Here is a 27,533-nt window from a genome sequence, read left to right as displayed (position 1 = left end):
AAAATTCTGAATCTGCAGAAAATTCTAACCCATCCGTACTAGAAAACTCAAACCCAAAATCTTGAAAATGGATCCAACGCTGTGCATCAAGAGATTCAAAATATTCGTAGCAAGAGACTCAAATCCAAAACCATTAATCAAGAAGATGAAAAATACTAAAGTGTCATATTTCCCCTTTTGTTAACCGTTACCTATCAGTTTCTTTCAGTTCCATTTCTAATAAACCCCAAAACAGTAGGAGAAAAAGAGGAAAAACATCCCTAAATTTAACTTCCATCGACTCTTATCCTCTTCTTCTTCTTCTTTAATTCTCAATTAACTAATTTTATTTATAAACTAAGATGAATTTATATCATCAATGTTACTTTTTCTCCTTGTTATAGTCGCCCAGATCATCGATTTTTCTCCATGAGTGATTCTCAGTTTTCTTCCCTTTCTTCCTACTCATACGACGGCTCCGCTTCCCCTTCCGCTGCTGCTCCGCCGCCGGTAATCATTTCACTACTCGCTCTTTTTTTTTTCCAATTTTTTAATTAACTGTTGATTGTTTATTAGTGTAATTTTATGCTTATTTGTGTGAATGTTGTGGTTTGTTGTAGTTTAATCGATAATTTTACTGGTGAGCTTGTGACGTAAATTGTGTTGAATTTACAACATTTTATAGTATGTTTAGTCAAAAAAAGACAATTTTTTTTGTTAATTAGAGTAATTTTATGCTTATTTGTGTGAATGTTGTGATAGTTTAATTGATATTTTTACTAGTGTGCTTTTGATTTAAATTGTCTGAATTATGTGTTGAATTTGCGGAAAAAAGTTCGAATTTTTTGCTGTGGATTTTGAGTGTTGGATAAATTTGAAGTGTTATATTGTTTAGATTTAGTCGAATTTATGATTTTTAAGTGGGTAGATGTAAGAGGCAGTGTGAGAGTGAATTTGTATGCTGAATGTATTCTCATGGATATGATGGTGTTGATGACTGGATAAGATGTTAATTTGACTTGTTAATTACTGGAAGTGGAAGGATATGGTGTTTGTAAAATTAGTTTTCATGGAGAAATCATCACATCAAAAGTTTAAATTTTGAATTGTTAAAAGTAAATTTAAGTTCATGAAAGTCGTGGGAGTTATAAAAAAAAAGGGAATGGCTCAATCATTTTGGACATTTCAGAAAGGAAGTATATATAAATTGGGACGGCGGGAGTAGGATTAGTATGTGCATAAGTACTCAAGCTTTTACTACTGATTATTCATTGTTTTGTGCTTTCTGTGAGTGTTAAATTGTTTTGTCAATCAAAATTTATTATTGTGCATATGATGCCTGGTGTAAATTTTGTGAAATTACGTGATGAATTTGTAGCTTTGTTTGTAGTATGTTTACATAGTTGGCCGTATATTTTAGAGTGTTGGATCATTAGGATTAAGTTTCTTTAGTTTGTGTGTCGATTCAGTGAGTGAGTTGCTTTTATTTTGTGTCTCAAATTCTAAAGAAAATAGATAGAGGATGCAAGTTTTTAAAGTAGAAATTCAACAGTGTTTTTAGTTCTCTTGTGTGAGGTACGATTTTCTTTTAAGATTTGTTTGCTGAAGTTGAGTTAGATCGATACGTTAGGATACAGTACTAGTTCCTTTTCCATTTTGGGATGTTTCAAAAGGTTTGACACCATCCCATCCTGTACAATTTTCATAATTTTCAAGATTTCAAATTCATTTATCTATTCAGCTATTAAACTTATATGAAATGTTTTTTGTTATAAATCAACAGCAATTAATTGTGTTGTACCAGGCTGATGTTATCCTTGAAAAATTCTGTGCCATTTTACATTAAACCTTCCAAAAATCCAACCAACTATCGATACAAGTAGGTAGGTTCACTATGCAACAAACATACAAAAGAAAGGAAAGAGAACTTATGGTTCTTGGCTAACAGATTCTCCAGTTTGATGTGATGATTCTCTATCTAATTCATGTTCAAACCCTACTTTTATATTTTCTTCTTCGAGCACTTATATATTACTAAAATGAATTTAGCATCTTAAACCATATGAAGAACCACCATATAAAATGGAATCAGGCAGGGAGTACCGAGCACCAACCAAGTCATACTTGTGCTATGCAGACATTGTTTCAGATTTTAATTATTATTTATTTATCTATTTGACTGCAGAATATGGTGGGGAATGGTGTGAGTGGAGATGATATTAGATCTCGACAACTCACTTCACAAGTTTCACGGCACTGGCGAGATGTGTTTTGGATGGGGGTATTCATGCTGCATCTAGTGTTGATAGGTGTGGCACTTGCAGTATTGGGGTTTAACAGGTTTAGGGAAAAGGATAGGCTCAAAATTGATAGGTTCACGAAGATGATCCTTGAGAATCAGCCTGGTTTGACTGAGGACTTTTGGCCTTTGTATGCCATAGCTGGTGCAGTAGGAACAGTTCTGGCATGGGCTTGGTTAGTTTTGCTTGGTTCAAGTGGTAGTAACATGATGAAGTTCTCGGTTCACATCTTGACAACATATCTTGCTGTGATCAGTGTGCTGTGTTTCTGGCAGAAGCAATTTTTCTGGGGTGTTGCATTTGCTGTTGGTGCAGCATTGCAGTTTTTGTACGTAATATCAGTCATAGACAGGTATAGCTGAAAAGAATCATGATTTTTTGAAATAAGCAAACAGAAAAGAATCTTGCTTTTATGTTTTTATTGGTTTCTACCTGAGTTCAATTCTCTTTTACAATATGCTTAATCTTTATGCATCTGTTGGCCTATTATTTTGTTTTTCTTTTTTAGTGAATATGCAACCCGTTGCCCAAATTTCCTTTCTAAAAATCCAGCTTGGAGAAAGTTGTGTTGTTGTGAGATTGTATAAAGTGAGAATTTTACTAATATTTGCTCTTTTATAAAGAGAAAACTACAGTTTCTCTATAGCATACTCGTGTCATCAATTCTAAAGGCCATCTACCATTTGTAATTTACATGTCTGTCTTCTGCTGGAGCATCAGCAGATTAGCTAATTTGAAAGAAATCCTATGTGGAGTCTTCCCTGTCATCCTGATTTTAAATGAAAACAGGGTTCAAAGTCTATACTAATACAGCAATCATGAAGTTCTTAGGATAGAAAGTCATCCTGCCATTTGAAAGGAGGTTGCTCTCCCTGAATATATAAATTGGGGTAGTTTTACAGATGGTTTCTCAACTTTTACTTTATTGTGCCAAAGAAAAGTCACTAAACTATATTTTGTAACACAAATGTCACTCAACTTTGCCTAAGTATGATAGAAAATGTTTCGTTTGTTTCCTCCTAATCCCACTGTGGGATTTCACTGGGTATGTTGTTGCTGTTGTTGTTGTTGTTTTTTCCTAATGGTTTTTTAGTGTTATACTTAGGATATGTTGAATGGCTTTATTGTTTGACATTTTGGTAAAGTTGAGTAACTTTCATCACCGAAATATAGTTTAGTAATTTTGGAACTATAAACTGAAAGTTGATTGACCCTCCATGAAATTGGCCCTAAAAATTTCTAGTTAGTGCTAACCTCATTTTAGTTTGCTTCTTCAGCACAGTAAGGATTTGATTCTCTTCAAAACTTTATGCTAATGAATCTGCAACTTCATTTTTTAACTTTATGGATGGCCAATTTAGCCGATTAGTTTAAAATTTAAAATTGAAAACAGACTCTTACCTTTATAAGGTAGGGTGTAAGTCTCTGCGTATACACCACTCTGCTTAAAGGAGTACACTGGGGTACGAATTGAATGAAACAACCATATAGCATTCTTCACACTGGAGCCACAGAAGCCAACTAATCACTGCCCATCCATGACGTTCTTTTAGTTTTCTAAATTGTAGTGATCTCCCTTAAGGTAATTTACATTAAATGGGACAAAAAATGGGTGTGCCTTACTCCAACAATTCACTTGATATGGACTATAGATGTAGTACCAAATAAGGAACTGAATAAGTTTCAGTTTTGTGAAAATATTTCTTTTTCCCAATTTCGCAGACTTCCATTTACCATGTTGGTTTTACAAAGAAGTGTGAAGATGGTGTGCAGCCTTCCTGAAGTTATGGGAGTCTCATGTGCATTCATGCTGGTCATGGTTTCATGGCTAGTACTTTGGTCTTTTGGAGTAGCTGGTGTTGTAGCACTTAGTATCGGTGATGGTGGTCGCTGGTGGCTTCTTGTGGTGAGCTGGCAAGTTTTTGCTCTTTATTTGTTCTGGTTTTAGGGTTTAGTCACTATCAAGTATATATTGGTCATGTTGCCAAGCACATGAGCTGTCAATTGCATGTGTTTTGTGCAGGTATTCTGTGTGAGTTTGTTTTGGACTGGTGCAGTTCTGTGCAACATTATTCATGTAATAGTATCGGGCATGGTGTTTCTCGTTCTCATTCATGGTGGTCGGCAAGCAACCTCAATGCCTCCCAAACCATTGAAGAAATCCTTACGCTATGCTGTTACAACCTCATTTGGTAGTATCTGCTATGGATCACTTTTTACAGCTGCCATCCGGACATTACGTTGGAAGGTTGGTCAATCTGTTCTTGTCTAATTGTCCATTATATTAACTTCTCACATGAAGAGTAAGATTTTCCGTTACATATTGCGTAACTGCACGTATCAGCAGTTACGATTGATTAGTGGTTCCATGGAATGCAGATTAGAGGAGTCAGATCAAAGATTGGCAAGAATGAGTGTTTGCTTTGCTGCGTTGATTTCCTCTTTCATATGGTTGAGACCTTAGTCCGTTTCTTCAATAAATATGCTTATGTCCAGGTAGGTTGTTAATATTTTTAGTGCCATATCTTTGTCCATTCTTGAAGTCGTGGTTGATTTTTCAATATATCTGTAAAATTTTCCCTACAAATGGGCACTTTCATGAAGGTGTTACTTTCACCTTCCAACTTCTACCACCATTCAAGTATATCTCTTGTCCAGACAACTAAACTCCAGATTCACGTACTCCCTTTTCCTCCTTGATTGTGCATCCATGTATCCAGTTTTGGTACCCTCTGAAGTCCTGCACGGGCACTACTTACTAAAACAAGTAGCAGTTCCATAGCAACAATGAGTAGCAGTTCAACGCCTTGGCACCTCCCAGAAAGAGTTTTCTGTGATTCATTATAACATTTAAAAATAAGAAGATAACGACAATCTAGTTAACAATATACTTTAACAGACTTAGATTCACTCATTTCCGGTGGCTGAGCCAGGATTTCAAGGGGATTCAAAATATAAAGAAGTAAACACATGAAGAAGCCAAGGAATTTAAAATCTACTATATATACTTGGAAAATAATTTCAAAGCATACAACTTAATTTTCCAGCGAAGGGAATTCAGATATACCATCTTAATTCCGAAACTGCTTACTTCTCCTCTATATATTACCTAGTGATACTTTCCTTTTATTCATATTATTAAAAGAGACTTGAGTGGAAATCCTCTCTTACTGATAGAGGTCAATAGTCTCCGATTGGGTAGAAAGTAGCAGCTTCTTTGATATTGATGCCTCCAGTGAGCTTGGCTTTGTTTTTTTCTGTAGTATTCATTGTAACATCATTCATTTGAGTTATCTCCTAACGGATGACTGGGTGGTTGAGACACAGGGGTAAACTTGCAGATCCAACGTGCACATCCTAGCGACTACACTCATCATGAGCCCATCTGCTCTATTCTTGAGGATCAGGACCACCACCTGTACCTGTGGATTATAGCAGGCCCCGTATTAGTTGAGATGTGCGCAAATTGACTTTGATACTGCCTTAATAAAAGAATCATTCATTGAGTAATAGTATTTGGTTGTTCTAGGATTTTTCAAATCGACAGCGTATATGCCAAATGTGTGCCGACTCTTCATTAATCTTCTTTTTAGCTTGATGCAGTTACATGTGTTCAATTTAATACATGACAAGTTAGTGATGAAATTTTGAATATGTGTTATATAGGTGTGTAAGTATTGCATTCATGGATAGTAGTTAATCATTGGAGTAGCTAGAGAGTGACACGGTTTATAAGTTAAATCTTTAGTCTTTGTCCCGCTTAGGGGTGAGACAAGGATTTTAAGGAAATATGTGATGTAAAGTGGCACATGCACTAATCAGTTATTTCTTTTTGAGTAGTAATTCTTGTCGACTTTGGTCCATTGCTGCCCATAAGATATAGGAAATTATGCGTTGTAGTGAATTTTTTAAAAATATTCACCAGAAGCAGATGTCACTTAGTGAATTTGACGTCAGATTTCACAAATTACTCCTTGCAGATTGCTGTTTATGGTAAAAACTTTAATCACTCTGCACGAGATGCATGGGAGTTGTTCCAATCAACTGGGGTTGAAGCACTTATTGCCTATGATTGCTCAGGTGCTGTTATATTGATGGGAACTCTTGTGGGTGGGCTGGTAGCCGGAACTTGTGCAGGAGTTTGGACAAGGATCAAACATCCTGACAGAGTGATGATGGTCGGTTCTACTTCCATGTTGGTGGGAATGATCTTGGTAAGTTATCATCAGCAACCACACCTCTCGTATTACTTTTAATGTCTGACAGTGACTACCTCTTTTTTCTCTTCAAATCGTCTAAAATAACTCCTTGTGCACATATCAATCAGTGGTTTTGTATTTATGTGGAAAAAAATTCATTCAAACTAAAAATAGCTGTATAAATTGACAATTGACAATTGACAATGCAGAGAGCTATAATCCATGATTCAGTTTGTTCTCCCCCTTTGTATTTTTCCCTCTCTTTCTGTGTTGTGGCCTTGCGTTTCTGTGTGGGGGGTGGGGGTGGGTGGGGTAGCTGGCTGCTCCTTGATTCCTCATTTCCATTGTTATCGTTTCCTGATGTTAGGAACTTTGGCTGAACCTTGTGATATGTGATCAATGAATGATCCTATTCTTTCTTGATTATAGAAGTTCATACGCATTCAACATTATCAGAATGTCAGTCTCATGTCCAGCACATGTGACTAGCAACCAATGGTATGACCTAACGATTAATGAAGTGGGTGAAAATCATGAGAGACCAAGGTTTAATTCCAATAGTGACAAAAACTAGGTGATTTTTTTCCATCAGCTCATGCCTTGATAGGAGAGTTACTGGTGCCTGTGTTGGTGGGGATGTAGTATTCGACGAGATAATCAAGATGCGTGAGACACCATAGACCCAATCAGTTATAAAATAAACAATGATTATTACTAGTTGCCAAGTTAGTTGCCTTTTAGATCACCACTTGTTTTCAGTAAAGATGGTCATTGGAGAACTTTGTGGCTTACCCTTTTGTGCCATGGCTTTTAATCTTCGCTATTATTTATGACATATGATATTGATTTTCAGGTCGGACTGGCTACAGTTGTGGTGGAAAGCGCGGTTACATCCATATATATCTGTTTTGCCGAAGATCCTGTGTTAATACAAAGATGGGATGCAGAGTTTTTCAACAAGATGTCGGAGATGCTGCACCAGCGATTACAACACAGAAGTTCACGGGCAACACAAGTATTGACCAGCAGATTCGACAGCCAAACGCTAGAAACTGCTGTCTGAATTTCCCCCACTTTTAGAACATTCATGTCTTAGATCCTTGTTCTTCATGTATTAGTTTTTGATTTTGTTAATAGGTCTGTAGAGAGGTAAAAATCCATTCTGGTCTATTTGCCATCTCAAAGGGAAGGGAAAGAGAACACTTCATAACCCATTTTGGGTAATTGTATTTGTGTTTATATTTAAGGTATTGTTTGTTTTTGTTAAGATTAAGATATTTGAAAGTGAAAACACAAGATTTCTGGTAAGATTAAGATGTTTGAATATGAATACACATAACTATTTGTTTTCTTAACATTGTGGATGTTCATATATAGTTTGTCTTATTTAAAAGTGAATAAAAATATAAATTTAGGTACAATAATAAGTAAATATTATATCCATAAGTTCGATAAAGTCATAATTAGTATGGTGTAGTAGAAATTATTTGTTTGATGAAGAACAATCTTAAAGCTAGCAATGATGGTAGTCATGATTCTCATCTTGAGATGAGCTTGCTCCTTGATTGGCAATGTCGGTTCGATAAGTCGGGAATGTAATTCATTTTCAAGTTGCTCCCAATTATCAATTGACTCAGGTTCTAAATCGTTGGCCGTGATAGATGTGTGGTGGTCACTCAGTGATGGCTAAAATGGTTGTGGTTGGTGGTGGAAGCCGGTAGTTGTTGTTTGGTGATAATGAATAGAGTGATGGTGAAAAATTAGTGTAGGAACCTTAAAATGAACCATATCTAAATAATTTTGAAACTTGTATAAAATCATAATGAATTACGCCTACTTAAACAAAATAAGCCTAAGCCTATACCAATAGATTCGTGACATCCATACCGAGTCGTTCAATAACTTACGTTAAGAAGACCCAAGTCTGCGTGCACAGGAAAGTGGTCGTAAAAGAAGATTTTAAGAGGCGTGTAAAATTCAAAGTGAAGAAGTAAAAATGAACAGAAAGAGTATATCAGTTTGTATCAATCAATGACAAAAGACCAATCCATAGTTACAAACATCAAACAATTTTGTCCAATCTATGGCCATGTTGTTATAAACAAATCCTCAAAATTTGTTCTATCTTAATTAGGCCTTTATATAACTGTCAGAGCATTACCAATAAGGACAAGAAAATTGTTGGATTCACTGTTTTTTTTGTAAAGAAATATGCATTCTTGTGGGGATTAAATTAGTGAAAAATTGACCCCCCTTAATTTTCTCGACTAAAATATTTCTTTGAAAAATAAAAATAAAAATTGTTATCCGAATATGTGAACTTGCTTGGATCTTCCCATCAAATATGGACCACATTGGAATTCAACCTAGGAATCATGAAAATGTAATTTTGGATAAGGAGCATTCTGCTTTATTGAATTTGCGGGATTTCAACTATGAGGCTTTTGGAAGAAGGCCTGCGATTTTAGTGGCATACCTTCTCAGAGCAGCCCTTGCACTCAAGATCCTCAAGATCTGTATAGATCTAGATCTAAATATCAAATTCCGGCGAAACTTCAATTTTTCCGGCGAAGATTTTTTTTTTTTCCAGATGTACAAATCTGTATTTCCTGTAACGAACAACTGCTACAACTCAACTCCTAACACCGACGTGAACAGTATTCCGGCGTGAACAGTATTTTCCGGCGGCAACCATGTTCATTTCTACCGGAGTTGGTACCTCCGGTTTTTATATCTTTATATATCTATCCTTTGTTCATATACTTGTAGTTATATTTTGTCGACTTTAGACCCCCGAATAATTTATTAGTTCATACGCATTTTCGTGGCGTTGGATAGTGATGGTAGACTAGGGTCATGTTCTCGCTCATGGCCGGGGACGAGGGTAAGGAGGGGTAAGTGGGCTAAAGGAGCGTCTAGACTGAGAATAGGTTCTTGGAATATTGGAACGTTAACGGGTAAATCCATAGAACTGGTTAAGATTCTAAAGAAGAGGAAGATTAATATAGCCTGTGTCCAGGAGACAAAATGGGTAGGCTCTAAAGCTAAAGAGGTAGACGGGTATAAGCTTTGGTTTTCTGGTAAATCGAAGTATAGGAATGGGGTAGGCATTTTAATAGACAGTGATTTAAGGGATCAGGTGGTGGAGGTTAGGAGAGTCAATGATAGGATGATGTCGATTAAAATGGTCGTTCAAGGGATCACGTTGAACATTATTAGTGCTTATGCGCCACAAGTGGGCTTACGCGAGGAGGATAAGAGGCGCTTTTGGGAGGATTTGGATGAGTTAGTAGGAGGCATACCACCTACTGAGAAGCTTATCGTGGGAGGGGATTTCAATGGGCACATAGGGTCTATTCAAGGAGGGTATTATGATGTGCATGGGGGCTTTGGCTTCGGGGACAGAAATGGAGGAGGAATCTCACTTTTGGATTTCGCAAGAGCTTTCGGGTTGGTGATAGCCAACTCGAGTTTCCCAAAGAAGGAGGACCACTTGATAACCTTCCGGAGTTCAGTGGCTAAAACTCAGATAGACTTTCTACTCCTTAGGAAGGATGATAAAGGTTTGTGCAAAGACCGTAAGGTCATCCCGATCGACAACCTTACAACCCGACATAAGCTCTTAGTGATGGATTTAGGGATCAAGATGACGAGGACGAGGAGGGTCGGGGAAGAACGACCTAGGATCAGATGGGGGAGTTTGACAACGGTTAGTGCCCTAGAGATGGGAGAGAAATTGAAGGATATGGAGGCCTGGGATAGTAGTGGGGATGCGAACGGTATGTGGGATAAGACAGCTAGTTGTATTATGGTTGTAGCAAGGGAAGTGTTAGGAGTCTCGACAGGTAGTCGTAGTCGACATCGAGGGGACTGGTGGTGGAATGGAGAAGTACAAGGGAAAGTGGAAGCAAAGAAGGTGGCGTATGCTAAGTTGATAGAGAGCAAGGATGAGGTGGAGAAGTGGACGAATGAGGAACTTTATAAGATAGCAAGGAAGGAGGCGAAGTCGGTTGCAACGGCAAAAACGATAGCTTTTGAACGCCTTTATGCTGAACTGGAAGAGAAAGGCGGGGACAGGAAATTATTCAAGCTAGCCAGGGCCCGGGAGAGAAGGGCACGCGATGTGGATCAAGTGAAGTGCATTAAAGACGAACACAGAAAAGTATTGGTAGAGGAGACACTTATCAAACAAAGATGACAGTCATACTTTCATAAACTTTTGAATGACAAAGGGGACAGAGAAATTGTGTTGGGAGATTTGGAACATACAGGAAGTAGTCACAATATTGGGGGTTGTAGGAGTATTACGGGCGATGAGGTTAAAAATGCCGTTCGTAGGATGCGCTGGGGAAGAGCGACCGGACCTGACGAGATCCTTGGAGAATTTTGGAAGAGTGCGGGCTCGGTAGGTTTGGAATGGCTGACTAGGTTATTTAATGTCATCTTTACGACGGCAACGATGCCCATAGAATGGAGGTCGAGCATCATGATCCCTCTATACAAAAACAAGGGGGATAGCCAGAGTTGCGACAACTATAGAGGTATCAAGCTTCTAAGCCATACTATGAAAGTGTGGGAAAGAGTGGTGGAGATGAGGGTGAGGAGAGGTGTGTCTATTTCAGAGAACCAGTTCGGCTTTATGCCGGGATGCTCAACTACGGAAGCCATCCATCTTATGAGGAGACTAATGGAGCAATATAGGGAGAGGAAGAGAGACTTACATATGGTATTCATCGACTTAGAAAAGGCTTACGATAAAGTCCCACGAGAGATATTATGGAGATGTTTGGAGGCTAAAGGTGTACCTGTAGCGTACATAAGGGTGATCAAGGACATGTACGAGGGTGCCAAAACCAGGGTAAGGACAGTAGGAGGGGATTCAGAACACTTTCCAGTTGTGATGGGGTTGCATCAAGGATCAGCTCTTAGTCCATTTCTATTTGCCTTGGTGATGGATGTATTGACGCGACCAATTCAAGGTGAGGTGCCATGGTGTATGCTTTTTGCGGACGACATAGTCCTCATCGATGAGACTCATAGCGGAGTTAACGCTAAGCTGGAAGATTGGAGACGCACCTTGGAGTCTAAAGGGTTTAAGTTGAGTAGGACCAAGATAGAGTACCTAAAGTGCCAGTTCAGTGAGACTTCTCAAGAGGTTGGCGCGGAAGTTAGGCTCGGGGATCAAGCCATCCAAAAGAGAAGTAGTTTTAAGTACCTTGGTTCTATCATGCAAGGCAGCGGGGAGATCGACGAGGATGTCACACATCGTATTGGGGCAGGATGGATGAAATGGAGGCTCGCCTCAGGTGTGTTATGTGACAAGAAGGTGCCACCAAGACTTAAGGAAAAGTTCTACAAAGTGGTGGTTAGACCAACTATGTTATATGGGGCGGAGTGTTGGCCAGTTAAGGTCTCACACGTGCAAAAGATGAAAGTTGCCGAGATGAGAATGTTGAGATGGATGTGTGGGCATACCAGGAGCGACAGAATTAGAAATGAGGCTATTCGAGACAAGGTAGGAGTGGCCCCGGTGGAAGACAAGATGCGTGAAATGCGACTGAGATGGTTTGGGCATGTGAAGAGGAGAGTCCCAGAGGCACCAGTGCGGAGATGTGAGAGGTTGACCATGAATGGTTTCAGAAGAGGTAGGGGTAGGCCGAAGAAATATTGGGGAGAGGTGATCAGACAGGACATGGCGCATTTACGACTTACCGAGGACATGACCTTAGATAGGAGGGTGTGGAGGACACATATCAGGGTAGAAGGCTAGTACATAGTGGCATTATCCCCCCTTATCCGTAGGCGTATTAACGCACTATGATTTCTTGTACTCTGATTTATGTTATTTATGTTATGTATGTTATGTTATCTTATGTTATTTATGGTATTTATGCTATTATTTGACGATATCTACTGTTTTTTGATGTTTTGACTATACTATTGTTTGCAACTCTTCCGTTATCTACTCTCCTACTATTAATATTCTTGTCTGACCTTTTTTTCCTATGCTTCTATTGAGCCGAGGGTCTTTCGGAAACAGCCGTCCTACATTGGTAGGAGTCAGGTCTGCGTACACTTTACCCTCCTCAGACCCCACGATGTGGGATTTCACTGGGTTGTTGTTGTTGTTGTTGTTGTTGTTGTTGGATAAGGACACATTCATTAACAAAAATTACATTGGTTTTTATTTTATTTTATTCGTAGAACCATCAAAATTTATTTGACATCGCGTATGACTCAGTAAAAGAAAAGTGTTCTTATCATAATTTCTTTATTATATTTTTGATGTTTGAAAGCTCTTTCAACCTGTCATGTCTTCGAATAAGCATTACGATCAAATCATATTCATCTAACATATTTCACATGATGAAGTGTGCATCTTTATGTTGGATGTTCTTCTTTCATGCGACCCGACGACTTATGTGTGACTTGTGATCCACACCTCCAATCTATTCATAACGGACCGCGTAAATTCTGATTCAATCTCATCATTAAAATGCTCAGTTGACTCCTTGACCTTGATAGAAAAATGGCTCACGCCCAATATAATCTCATATGATCACACAATCTGAGGAGGATATTATCCTTTATCTCATAAAGATTTCTTTTATCTCATAAAGATAGAAACACAGTTTTAGAAAAACTCTTTGCTCAAAGTAACACATTCTATAATTAACTCAACTATCAATATATCATACTCTTATCATTTTCTTTAACTATTTTCTTGTATCATAAGTGGAGAAAAAACAAAAAAAACATATTTTATTGACATTTTTCTCAATAATATAAAAGAAGTGAATAGTAGGAAGAAAATTGAAGAGGTCATGTGATAGATAGATGGAAAAATAAAGACAGGATAAAGCCAAAGTACGGAAAAGATTCACAATCCAGAAAAAGGCATTATATGTCAGTACTTATTATCCAACTTGCTTACAAGCAAAAACCCCACTTTTATTTATTACACACCCTATTCTTTATTTAATGGGATCCCTTATTTAATTCTCCAACTCCCACAGTTTGGAGGAATAATGAACATATTTCGCGTTTGAGATTTGAAAATGAAGAAATTTTTGAAAAATTATGAGATTTGTATTCTAGATTATAAGTTTGAGATTTGTATTAAGTGTATTATGTTTAGTATTTGAGTAAAGAAGAATAGAGGAATGAAATTATGAGAAACTAATAAGATTGTCTAAATTCTAGAATAATAACAATAGATGTTAATAACTGAGTTTCCAATTTGATTTGTAAATTGTATAATAAAAATATAAAATTTAAATTAAAGATATTGACTTTGTCCAAACTCCTATATTTGCTTTTAGCTTAGCTCCTGAGTCTATATTATAAATTATAAACTTTTCAACACATTATTTAATACTACTAAAACAAACACGACTTCCCAAAGACCTAGTGGTACTAGTCATCTAACAAATTTCAATTACATGAATGAGTATTTAAGTAACTGCATTAAAAAAATGTAATGTAATAAAGTAATATTTAATTTAAATAATTCAAAATATTGCATTACTCATTTATAGTCTCAAATAACTAATATTATAATATAATCTTTTAAAAAGGTGAACAGATGAGAATGCATCAAGAAAAAACACTAAATCATAGTCGATTATATATTTTCACTCTAATTTATAATTCAACTATATTAGATGAATATAATTTAGTATAAATACCGATGTACCTAAGTTTTTAACCTCATAAAAAGTAAATTAAGTTTGTAGCTCTTTACTAGTTTATTTTTCTTATAAATTACGTATTATATTCACCCATTTTTTCTAATTGGGAAAAATAGTAAGTAAGAATAAAGTGATACACATTTGTTTTTTTAGCATAAAATGGCAAAAGTGATACACTTTTGTTTTTTTAGCATAAAATGGCAATCACTTTTTATTTTTATTTTTTACCATATAGTAGAAAAAAAGCCTACTTTTTGTTTGTTAGTAAAAAAAAGAAAATAATGAATTTTCCAAATTTACTTTCTCAACGTGTAATTTTGTCATAGTATCTATTATTGGTAATTTTACGGACTTACACTTGCAGTTTTACATACAGTAAAAACTATTATAACACGTAAGAAACAATTTTCAAGAAAAGCCTGCAATATTATATTTATATAGTCTCTGAAAAATACTGCAAACATAAGAAACCTTTCCCTACACACAATAATAATAATAATCATAATGAAATACTCACAACAAAACAAAAGCATCTGTACTGAACAACGTTGTGTACTTTTTTTTTTTTAATTTTAAAAGATTTATATTGAGGTATAATTAAATTTAAATCGCGATGCAAAATATCACATTAGAGGTGCTATTTGTTTTTTTTTTTTTTTGAAATAAGTGAGTTTGAGTTCGATAAGTAAGACAATAATATAATTCTAAAAGCAGTTGTATAGGGAGATACATGTGGTGGTGGTAGGGATTTGCTGCGGCGGGGCTCAGAACACCGAGATGGAGGTGAAGATGAGATGTAGTGGAGAATGGAATAACATAATTAACGTGAAATCGTCACTAATAGCTTTTGAGTAATTGATAAAGTTGTTGTCCTGTGATTAGAAGATCTTGGAAAAACAACCTCCGGCAAAAATACAAGATAAGACTGTGTACAATGAATCTTTATAGTCGGATTCTTTTTCGAATCCTACGCATAGCGATGCACTCTCTTTTTTCAATTAATAAAACATATTTTTTTTTGAAGGCACTTGTTTGTTTTTGTTTTTGAAAATAATGTTTTTCAAGAATTTAACCAAATAAATATGAAAAAAATTAGCAATAATTTTTTAAAATATTTTCCTTCGTAACAATTAAAACACTACTATCAAATAAAGACGATTTCCATAATTCAAAGTCAAATTTCTAATTGAGGATGATGAAATATTTACTACCTTATGACGACCCCTAGACGCTACTCCCTCTTGTTTCAAAACAAGTGCCCCCATATCAATTTTTTTTTCTCAAAATAAGTATTATTTTAAAATTTAAAATAAAAATATTTTTTCAACTTTATTCTTGTATATATTCTCCTTCTTAGCAGTGTTCAATTTTCAAAAAATATTTATTAAATAAAAATAATCTAATAAATTATATATTATACTCCATATTTATTTTTTAATAGACTTGATTTTATCTAAAATAACAATTATTTTGGAAATGAAGAATATATAACAAATGTTATTATAACCAGGACAAATACTTGTGCTATAGGCTATAGCCCTGATGCTATTTCTTTTGCCTTGGGAAGAGCACCATTATATTATATTAAATATTTCTCTTTTTTCTCATGATGAAATCTAAAATACTGTTTACATATCCAAATTAAGATCAGAGAATCTTATGTGATAATTAATGAATCATGATATAAAGTTTGAATCACTATATAAAATTGAATTTTCAAGTTCTGTTTGTATGAATTAGTAGTAGCATATAGTATTGTGTCAAACATTTTGATATGATTAAAAAGGAAAAAAAAAGAAAAAATCAAATTTGTCCGTAAACTTTGAGAAAAACTTTTAAATTCATTTGATGCTCATATTTGCTCAAAGGATGAAAGGAATATCTCTTTGGTGCATTTATTTTTAGCTTAATATATCGATATATAGTCATTAAAATATGTCAGGAAAATTCACAAGACAGTCGAATTATAATTTGTTTTAATTGAATACTTGACTATAATAACAAAGTAATTTATTATACATTTTTAATTTAATTTTTGGTTTTTTAATACATGTTTACAATTGCTAACGACGTAAATATGTTAATCACTATTTAAAATATATCACCTTTTTTATAATACAAATTAATTTTTATAATCCGAGCATGTCCTACTTAAATATAATATGCATACAACAACAACAACAACAATCCAGTGAAATCCACAACGTGGGTCTGGGGAGGGTAAAGTGTACGCAGACCTTATTCCTATCAAGGTAGGACGACTGTTTCAGAAAGACCCTCGGCTCAATAAAAGCATAAAAAGAGGATAGATAAGGCTAAGAAGTTCAAAACGATAAGGGAATACAAATAGCGAGAGCGACACAGATAAAATAGAGTAATCAAAGTACAGAAAATAATAGATAATAATAGAAATAAGAGAACAAGAAATTATATTGCGCTAATGCGCCTACTAATAAGGGAGAATAACGAGACTATGTACTAGCCTTCTACCCCAATGTGGGTCCTCCACACCGTCCAATCTAGGGTCATGTCCTCGGTAAGCTGAAGTTGCGCCATGTCTTGTCTAATCACATTTCTCCAATATTTCTTCGCCCTACCACTACCTCTTCTAAAATCATCCATGGCCAACCTCTCACACCTCCGCACTGGGGCATCTGTGTCTCGCCTCTTCACATGACCAAATCATCTCAGTCGCATTTTTCGCATCTTTTTCTTTCACCAAGGCCATTCCTATCTTATCCCGAATAGCCTCGTTTCTAATCGTATCGCTTCTGATATGCCCACATATCCAATAGTTAATTTATTTAAATAATAAATATTTGAGATCAAGTGCAATAACAATTTTCAAAATTTGACTGAAAATATCTTATGAATACTTTATCACATATTCGATATTCAACTGGAACAAATAATATACATAATTTGAGCGTCTAATAAAATTTGCTCACAAAATGTAATGCCTATCTATTGAGTCTTTAATTTTTTTCACTATTACCATAGCAATTTTAGCATGTGGATTCTATCCATTAACTAATATTTGTGACTAAAATATACCATTTGGCCTATTCTACGTAAAATGTTGGAATCTGTAAAGGTGTTTTTAAAAAAGATTTTATTGGGAGTCTACAATGCCTAAATTTGACAGAGGGTCAAATTTATAATAATGGAAAAGCTGAGAGGGGCTATATCTGAAATTCAGACGTTCTATTAAATAACTAGTACTTACTATATAATTTAATATAAAAACTGTACTCATACGCAATCCCTTTCTTGGAAAAATTTGCTTTCAACAAAAACGCAGACAAATTTTTTGAGAAAGAAGAGTTTTTGTTTTTATTTTTATTTTTATTTTTAGGTGTTGAAGTTAGTGGGAAGGAAAAAAAAAATGCAAGCTTTCCAAGCATCAGCTGTTACTCTTAATAATAATAATAGTACTAGTAATAGTAACTCAAATATGTATTGCCACTCAAGTTATTATCTCAGGTACCATTGTATTGATTTGTGCATGTTTTTTTGTGGGGTTTATGTTTTCTTGGTTTTTAAGTTCTTGTATGAATAAAGGGGCATAAAAAGATTCAATTTTTATATGTTTGTCAGCTTTATTTGTGCATGTTTATGGAGTTTTAAGTTCTTGTGTTAGTAAAGGGATTAAAAAGATTCAATTTTTACATGTTTGTTTCAGCTTGATTTGTGCATTCTTTTTGTGGGGTTTATGTTTTCTTGGTTTTTATGTTATTGTATGAGTAAAGGGCTAAGAAAGATTCATTTTTTTTAATGTTTTCAGCTTGATTTATGCATGTTTATGGAGGTTAAGTTCTAGTGTTAGTAAAGGGATTATAAAGATTTCATTTTTGGCAGAAAATTACACTGTTAAAATTATTTTTTTATGATATATAGTAGTTTACTCCTTTCGGTTACTTCGTGTGTTTTACTTATTAATATGCTGAACCCCTTGATGAAAATCGTGGCTCCGCACTATTTTCGGCTTGATTTGTGGATGTTTATGAAGTTTTCTTTAGGTTCTTGTGTGTTAAAGGGGTTCAAGATTCAATTTTTATGTGTTGTTATGTAGAGGTGATGAAAGTAGTAGACATGCAGCACGCTTAGCGGATATTGGAGAACTTGAACAGTCTGCAGGATTCACTCAAGAAGAAGCTGTTGATTTAAGCAGAAGTATACATTTTTCTCTTTTATTATTATTATCTACTCACCAAACAATATCTCAATTGTTTTATTTCTTTGATTGTGACCTTAAAAAGATAATGTTTTTTGTTGTGTTTTTTTTGGTTTCTTGAAAGGTTCTGTATATGGTGAAATGAGGCCAAACAATGTTGGTGTTGTTTCTTGTAACAACAATAACTTAAACTTTGGTGAACTTAATACGGTAAGCGCGAAGAAAAAAAAAGAACAATCTTTGTAGCTGTAGAATTTGGTTGTTTTGTGTGTTTTTTTTTATTTATGAAGTGTAGTTTTTGAAAATGGGAATTGCAGAGTATTGGTTCATCAGAGACAGGGGGGGAAACAGGTAGGTTTATGTTGCAGAAGGCACAAACAGCAATGGTGGGTGGTGGGGGTGTTGTGGGTGGTGGTGTGGCTTTGGGAAATGTGCAGCATTTTGAGAATTGGGGTGATTCTGGGATTGCAGAACAAAGCCAGCAGACTGACACTTCCACAGATGTTGATACTGATGAAAGAAACCATCAGGTTTTAGCTTTTCTTTCCCTCCACCCCAAATGAAAATTGCAATTTTTGACATTTAGTAATAGTTCATCCTTGGCATTTTTTCCCCTTAAGGTGAGGGATATTGCGATATAGACAATGAGAATCTTAGTAGCTTTATTGGTTGGCTACCTGAGCTTTTACCTTGTAGATGATGGTTTGATTCCCCTACCCCTAATTTTTTTTTAAAAGTGTGGTATAGACAGTGAAGATTCATGTAGTTAACCCCAATGAAAGTTACAATTTTTGGCATTAAGCAATAGTCCATCCTTGTCTAATTTCCTCTTAAAGGGAGGGATAATGTGATTGTGATATAGACAGTGAAGATTCATGTATTCGACCCAATGAAAGTTACAACTTTTGGCATTTAGCAAAAAATAAAACAATATTCCACCCTTGTCTTTTTCCCTACTAAAAGGGGGGATAATGCCATATAGACTATAAAGATTCATATAGTTGATCCCAATGAAGTTGCTATTTTTTGACCTTTAGCAATAGTCCATCCTTGTCTTTTTTTTCCATACTGAAAAAGGCGGGGGGATAATACCATATAGACAGTGAAGATTCATATAGTCGACCCCAATGAAAGTTTCTAATTTTTGACATTTAGCAATAGTCCATCCTTTTTTTTTCTCTTAAAGTGCGGTATGATGCGATATATACTGTGAGGATTCATGTAGTCAACACCGATTTGCTTGTGATCAAGGAATAATACTCCTTTGGTCCCAATTTACGTGTTTTTGATTTCAAGAGTTAAATTTCCTAGTTCTGACCACGAATTAGGACATAGAATCTCGTGTTTATTAAAATCAAATTTACATATGTGGAAACTACATAAAAATATTACTCGAGTTACAATAATTAACAAATTCAAAGTACTTAAAAGACATGAAAAAATCATGGTCATCAAAGACTGCTGCATATATTGGGATAGAGGAAGTACTATGATGGGGATTATCTTGAGATTATAATGTTATACTGGAGTTTCAAGTTTCTTTTATTTTTTTACGCTTTTTTGGTGAAAGGAGATGTGTTAATTTCACTTATCTGTAGTTAAGCAGGTAGGGTAGCATTAGAGCCTGTTTGATATTTATAAGCTGGGGTAGTCAACTTAATATTTTTTGCTTATAAACTGCTTTCAATTTATAAGCTGCTTTAGATAAGCTTATCCAAACGGGCCTAATTATTTTTTTGGGCTTATTTTAAGCACAAAATTACTTTAAGTTGACAAGCCAAACACTCAAAAAAGCTGAAAACAACTTATAAGCCAATCTAAACGGGCTCTTAGTATCTTGTGTCGCTCCAAAATATCGTGTTAATGAATTGAATTTATGATTGACTATTTTAGCAAGCCTCTGTAAGCAATATCTTTGGAATCTAATGGATGGTTGGGTTGGATTAGGAAATGTCCAAGAAATATTCAATAAATGAACAGGTTGTTTTGTCCTCGAATTTGTTTGAATGAATTAAGTGTAATGTTTTCGTCCCTGGAGGGGAGAGCTTGACCCCTGAGGGGGGTCGTGGCATCTGGATATGATTTGATGCTTTTAATAGCTAAACCACCAACCCCTATTGTGAACTGTTTGCATTTATTTGATTTGTATCATAGGGCCAAGGTGTTCAGCATGGTGCATTAATAGCTGTGGACTCCATGGACCTGTCCAAAGTAAAGCTGGGAGACCAAAAGGTTTTTGTACTGGTTTACTCGTATCTCTTTATTCCAATGGTTAATCTATTGTATCATTTGTCACATTTTACTACTGTATTTACTTAGCTTACTTGCAGACACTTCGCAGGCTGGCTCAGAATCGAGAAGCAGCTAGGAAAAGCCGGTTGAGGAAAAAAGTAATATATTCACCTCTTGCAATATTTCAACTGAGATTGATTTGGCACATTCCCGTTATTGATTGAGGAAAAAAGTAATATATTCACCTCTTGCAATATTTCAACTGAGATTGATTTGGCACATTCCCGTTATTGATATTTTCGTCCTTCTGATTATTATGTACCGTCTAAGCTCTGTATAGCTTCCATCAGAAAATGTATACATTTATATATAGAATTATATTGCTGTCAAAGATATGCATACATTTGCAACAAACCAATAAGGTGTTTACTCGCACATTACATCAGTCTTCATGACGTCCAGATATAGTTGAACACTTATAAGTAGGAAGAACAGATGCAATGTGTAAAAGTTCCGCTGTTTGTATCTATGCATAATGGGATGTTTTTGCTTTGTATGGTTTTATATGTTCCGGGGGTGGGGGGGACTTTCAAGCTGTGCAAAATTAACAATATTGTGTCACACGTCAGGTGGTTGGCTGACAGCATTGTATTGTTAAGCATGATAATATTTTAAGCTTATAGCTTAATGTTTTGGCTATCCGAGATGTTGATCATTGCTGATCAATATATTATACGTCTACTTATATATGCTCGATGGTTAAGTGCTTATTAGGTTTTTGTTTTGCATAGGCATATGTTCAACAGCTGGAGAATAGTAGACTCAAACTATCACAGTTAGAGCAAGAGCTAAAACGAGCCCGCCAACAGGTATCTCTCTCCCTCTGCAACTCTCAAGTATAGGACTGTTTTCCTGTATGTGATCTTGAAGGAAACTAATACAGTTTCAGATCGTATGAAACTTCTGTGTAGTTAAATGAATTATACTCCTGATAATTTTTTGGATGTAGGGCATATTTATTGCTAATGGATACACGGGAGATCAGAGCCTTTCTGCCGGTGGAAATGGTTAGAAAATTTCTAGCCTTGATAACATTCATTACATGTGATATTTTCACGAGGAAATGAATGTTTTACGTCTTGATTTTCCTCCTTCCTTCTTCTGGTTGAAGTACTTACCATGATTTTTTTTGATAAATTTATGACCTGGCATGGGTTATTTATGAACGGGGGTTAATTGTGATACTTGCACAGGGGCATTGACATTTGATATGGATTATGCACGTTGGCTAGATGAACATCAACGACTTATCAGTGATCTCCGATCAGCTGTAAATTCTCACAGGGGCGATAATGAACTGCGCCATCTCGTTGATGGAGTAATGTCACATTATGACGAAAAGTTCAAGTTAAAGAGTGTAGGTCTAAAAGCAGATGTTTTTCATATGCTGTCAGGCATGTGGAAGACTCCTGTAGAAAGGTGTTTCATGTGGTTAGGCGGATTTCGTTCTTCTGAGCTTCTCAAGGTAAGCTAGGCTCTTACGTCCAGCTATTGTACTATTTTTAAAGTATCATTTCCTACAAAACATACCTTGTGTAGTCTCACGGAATGGGGTTTAGGGAAGGTAGAGTGTATCCAGACCTTACCCCAATCTTAGAGGTAGAGAGACTGTTTCCGATAGACCCTCGACTTAAGGAAAACAAATCAATGTAATCCAGAAAAAGAAGTAACGGATGTGAAAGCACGACAAAACATGCTGAACAGTAACTACATCAAAATAATAGGATGAGCTAAGTACAAGAAACAACAGAATGTAAAAAAAAAAAAAAGGACAAGAAACTACAAGAATATCGTTTCCTGATAGTATTTATTTTCTTAAACTGATATACGACATCTGGAATACAGATTCTTGGCAACCATCTTGAACCGTTTACAGAGCAGCAGCTCATAGGCATATGTAACTTGCAACAGTCTTCTCAGCAAGCCGAGGACGCCCTGTCACAAGGTATGGAAGCCCTTCAACAATTACTTGTCGATACACTTTCATCTACGTCTCTCGGCCCTACTGGCTCGGGAAATGTAGCCGACTATATGGGGCAGATGGCAATTGCAATGGGCCAGCTTGCCACTCTTGAGAACTTCCTTTATCAGGTAACTAACTGTCCTCTGTTAAAAGTTCTTTACGACACTTAACTTTTTTCTATGCAACGGAATTCACATTTACGCTTGTCTTAATTGCCAGGCTGATCTTCTGCGACAACGAACTTTGCAACAATTGCATCGAATATTGACTACACGTCAAGCTGCTCGAGCCCTGCTTGTCATAAGTGATTACATGTCAAGGCTTCGAGCACTCAGCTCGTTGTGGTTAGCACGCCCCAAAGACCAACTCTAGTACGTCGTAGCACATGAATATTCATTCCTACGAGGTTCCTCCTTCTCTATATAGTAGTTCACAACTTTCAAAAGTCCTGTCTATTCAGAATCATACAATGACAACGTATAGTACTTAGGTACTATCTCGATCCACATTGTCTCGAAATATCTTGAGACAATTAGTGATCTCTGTATACTATTATCTAGTTTTAGCTATTTTCTTGTACTAGGTATGTCAGTCACCCATTCGAATATAGTCCTTAGTAAATCGTCGTTTGTTGTATGTACAAGTATCATCCTTCTGGCTGTTGGTTGCAATTGATGTTTGTTTATGGAAAAATCTTCTCATATTTCTCTGTTTTTTTCCTGCTTTTTCGATAGTAAATCTTCTGAAGGTTACAACAACAACATATCCAATGTAATCCACAATAAATCTTCTGGAGATTCGCCTTTTAAATTCATAAGTAATTAAATAAATCTCTTACATGGCTAATACAGCAAAACTTCAGAGTTTTGTATAGCTATATTTGATACAATGAGTTCATTTTTGATGATTAAAACTATTTTAGGATGATTTAACAATTTCCTGATGCTACTGGCTTGTATGTTTTTACTCTTTCAGAATTCTTCCTTCCTGGAGACAGAAATGAGAAAAAAAAACAGTATAAGCAATAGAAGATATACAAAGAAAATTCTTAAACGAGACTAATAGCCTGTATGGTTGAGTTTTTGGGAAGTCAAAAATATCCCCGTGTGGAACTGGGGAGAGTAGAAGCGAATTTAGAATTTCAAGAAGACGGATGCAAGATAATTCACCAACTATTAACCCTTTTGACCATGAGTGTCTTCATATAAATACAATTATACAAATAATATATCAAATTTAGTCCGATCATAGGTTTACATGGTTCGTTTTTAACACATAAATTTGCCGCTAAGGGAAACCACCCTCCTCAACTTCACGTTGTTCTAATATTGATAAAATTGCTTTTCAAATTTATCGTCAAACACAAAGAGCTACTCTTCAAAAGGAGCTTTTCGACAAGCACCTATAACAAACAACTCTTTTTAAATAAGCAGATTTTGAAAGTTTGACAATCGTACTATAAGTCTATAACTATAAATGATTTTATATACTATATAAGAGAAAAGGGAACATACTTGATTTATTTCTTCTTCTTGATTTGACAATATGTGGAATGAAAACTCCAGTCCCATTTAACACTTCATCTCTATTGCCTTTTCTCCACAAATCTAATAACCATTTTGGAACTTTATTATAATCCTCTTTATCTCCATACCAATAAAATTGAATTCCTTTAGGTTGTTGCAACTCTAAAGAATTCATTTCTACTCTTTTTGAATTCTTGATTTGATCATTTGATTGTTGAACATAATCTTCTTCATCTTCTGCTGTTAATATTAATATTTGTCTTCTAAGCTCATCGTAAAAATCGTCGCCTTCGAAGTCGTCTTGGAAAGTCCCTATATTTCTCTTGAAAACTTCCATTGATGAATCTTTGGAAAAAATGAGTTCTTGATTTATTTATTTATTTGAGTTTTTTGTCTTTGGTATTTAACTATTTATAGTGTTTATGTGAGGAGAAAAGATTGTGTTTGTGGTCAAACTTACTAGCGATAAGAATTTGGTCTTTCAACACGTTTCCAAGTGGAAACAAATCCAAAGAATATGTCCTACTTTTTGTATGTTAGTCAATGCTTGTACATTAAACCTTTTATTATTGGGAAATGGGAAAAGAAATACAAAAGAAAGAATATTTATCCATTATTTTGATATTTTTTTAATTTAAAAATGATATAGATTTATTTTAAATTCGCTCGGCTAAAAGTCAACAAAAAAAAAGAGCTCAAACTCGTCAGCGCCCATCCTTTATGTTATCGATATTGTATCAATATATTAATGGAGTATCACAGAGGATTAAGCTCAATTCAATATGATATCGATATAGTATCAATATACTAACGGAGTATCACAAAAAATATATTTTCTACTAATTTAAAGTTTAATAAATAATTAGATTGTGACTTTAATAATTTTCTCTTAATTGTTTCATTTTTATTTCTTAAAAAAAGAGCTCAATCCTATATGATACCAATAGGGTATCAATATACCGACGGAGTATCACAGAGAATTAAGCTCAATCTTATATGATATCGATATGGTTGATACCGAATAGCAATGATGCTGACGTCATGCGCGAAATAAGAAAGGAAAAAGTGGGGTAAGAGGATAAATAGTTTGAGACATGGATCCATTAAGAATAAATAGTTTGGGTTGAATCCAATTTGAGTAAATAGTTTCACAATTGAATCTATTTTGTGTAGTTTTTCCTTTTATTATTTGTCCTTTTACTATGAGGAAAGTTTAACTTTACCCTCCGTTGTAAATTTGGTTCATTCATGTCCTCACTTTTACAAGTGGAATCAGACAGAAATTGAAGCGTATGAATTCAATAGTTTAATACCTTTTGAGTTACTTGGTTCTAAATTAATAATTTATACTACATATTTTATAAGTTTTTTTAAAGACAAATGTAAAATTACTGGATTTTATCGACTCATTTCCTCCATTGAAGCTCCACCCCTGCTTCTAGTTACAATTTAGATTCGAAATTAACCTTAATCACTAGGACACTAGTTGAGTTAAACTTTTAATCATGGGGAATTTGAACCTTTTCCCTATTCTATGATTAATTAAATTAGCATTGAAACATGCCACATGGCTTCATTGCCACAATAACATAACTTCAAGTTATAAATTTGAATTTTTTTTTATATAATATCGGTCCATTAGTAACTAGGAAAAGAGGGGAAACAAATTCAAGGAATATGTAACTTATTATAATGTTTACACTTTGAATTTTCCTCATCTATTTGCGTAAAATAGTCGTATATTGTTTGAATTTAGGTCAATGATATGTGTGAGTGGACCCTTCTTTCTCAAGTAAATTATTGTATTAGTCCACAAAGTTAGGAAAATGATACTCTACTCAACCTAGAAGGATTTGTATTTTTTTGACTTTTCAAATATGAACTCTTCACCACTAATGTCTTCTACCTACTTTCATTTAGTTTTATTCAAAAATATCTTTATGGTTATTTAAATAGCTCAAAAAATATGCTTTTTATTTAAGATTGCTCAAACGGAAAAATAGTCAATTATTTTGCCCCTTAAATGTTTGAAATGAGACAATTTTGTTTTCCTCAACACGTTAGTTATAATTTTTAAATATTTTAAAAATTGAAAACATAGGTAGGTTTCGTAAAGCACAACGGAATTTTCAATAAGAAACTTTAAAATTTTAAAAAAATAAACAACAAAAAAGTCAAAGAGATTCACATTAATTATATATACATTAAGGAAAACTTTAATTTTATATATTTATGATAATTTTCTGACGAAAAAGATTGAGATAAACTTCTTTTTCCCTAGCTTTGCCATGATGACCCTTGCAATATTTAGATTTGTAGTCACTGTCAATTGTTGATCAACTTTATCAACTAATGTATTTTTTAAAGTGCTAGAACTTAAGACTAATATTTGTTCATTGACAAGTTTACAATAAAAATCAATTAGAAAAATCAATTTTGTAAAGTAAAAATGTATGTACTGTTAGTTTACCAATTTAGTTTGACTTGTTATTTGTTAGTTAGGGACATTTGGAGTTTTGTAAAGTGACATTTTAGTTCCAAAACTATCTTGACTTGACTTTTAGCCGCCATTTGTTTATTTTTCCACGCCAAACTAATTTTATTTTGGTTTATTTGTCAAAAAAAAGAAGCCATTTTCTTGATTCTTTCAGCCTGCTTTCCACTTCTTGGAATATTCTTTAGAGATATTGGTACTTTATATCCAACTCCAATTACACTTGTTCAAAGTATCTTGGGTTAATGGTGTTTTGGCTCTGATAATGATTGATAATGTTGGTCTGGTGTGTACGCGGACAAATCCATTTGCAGAAGGACTTGTCGATCCAATAGAAATCGTCCAACATATATATATTCTCTACAATATTCTCTCTTTGGCCTTTTGGAATCATTGAAAAAGAAAAATCTTGAAGCTCTTATTCTCTAAAATCAGCTCTCTCTCTCTCGAAGGACCTGATAGAGTTATCAGTCTTTTGTTTTCATTTTAGAATATTGATTTCGTGGTCTTAATCTCTGTAAGATCTATTCCTGATCTATAAAGGATTTAGATTAGTTCTTTATTTGTTCGTCTTGTCAAAGTAACTAAAGTTAGTTATGGAGATTACTTGAAGTCTTAGTCAACTAGAGTGTTGATTTAGTGAGCTATTAGTTATTGCTTAGATTTGGTTGCAACAGAGTTTTTTCAGTGAGGGAGTAGGGATTGGGAGTGCAATTCCTTGATTGCAAGAGTTTGTAATCTAAATCTTTGGCTCGTTTAATTAGTGAAGTTGGAGGTGAAATCCTGTGAGACAGATCGTAGTTTTTCTCCCTTGATCGAGCAAGGAGTTTTCCACTTAAAATTGTGTGTCTAATTTTACGTTCTTGTCCTTTATTTTTCTGCATTATTTTCGGATAAGGGACCCGATCCCTGGCG

The 27,533-nt window shown here is 34.8% G+C and overlaps 3 protein-coding genes across 3 annotated transcripts; 2 read left to right on the top strand and 1 right to left on the bottom strand.

Moving 5' to 3' along the window:
• LOC129879978 (uncharacterized) lies at positions 1-7,833 on the top strand. Its single transcript, XM_055953742.1, has 7 exons — positions 1-489; positions 2,165-2,631; positions 4,002-4,185; positions 4,303-4,527; positions 4,659-4,775; positions 6,260-6,493; positions 7,332-7,833. The coding sequence occupies exons 1-7, from the start codon at positions 409-411 to the stop codon at positions 7,539-7,541; spliced, it is 1,518 nt and encodes a 505-aa protein (XP_055809717.1). The 5' UTR covers positions 1-408; the 3' UTR covers positions 7,542-7,833.
• Positions 7,834-17,498: 9,665 nt separating this feature from the next.
• Positions 17,499-22,970, top strand: LOC129879976 (transcription factor TGA2.3-like). Its single transcript, XM_055953740.1, has 11 exons — positions 17,499-17,652; positions 18,242-18,342; positions 18,468-18,553; positions 18,661-18,873; positions 20,498-20,575; positions 20,674-20,733; positions 21,367-21,444; positions 21,585-21,642; positions 21,829-22,100; positions 22,481-22,726; positions 22,818-22,970. The coding sequence occupies exons 1-11, from the start codon at positions 17,555-17,557 to the stop codon at positions 22,968-22,970; spliced, it is 1,443 nt and encodes a 480-aa protein (XP_055809715.1). The 5' UTR covers positions 17,499-17,554.
• Positions 22,308-24,522, bottom strand: LOC129879977 (uncharacterized). Its single transcript, XM_055953741.1, has 2 exons — positions 24,113-24,522; positions 22,308-23,585 (listed from the first exon to the last, which is right to left on the bottom strand). Exons 1-2 carry the CDS (start codon positions 24,459-24,461, stop codon positions 23,527-23,529), a joined length of 408 nt encoding a protein of 135 aa, XP_055809716.1. The 5' UTR covers positions 24,462-24,522; the 3' UTR covers positions 22,308-23,526.
• Between the last annotated feature and the right edge of the window lie 3,011 nt (positions 24,523-27,533).

Source organism: Solanum dulcamara, chromosome 2, assembly GCF_947179165.1.
Source record: "Solanum dulcamara chromosome 2, daSolDulc1.2, whole genome shotgun sequence".
Taxonomy (NCBI): Eukaryota; Viridiplantae; Streptophyta; class Magnoliopsida; order Solanales; family Solanaceae; genus Solanum; species Solanum dulcamara.
Note: the sequence above shows the minus strand (reverse complement) of the source record. Positions and strands in the feature narration are given on the sequence as shown.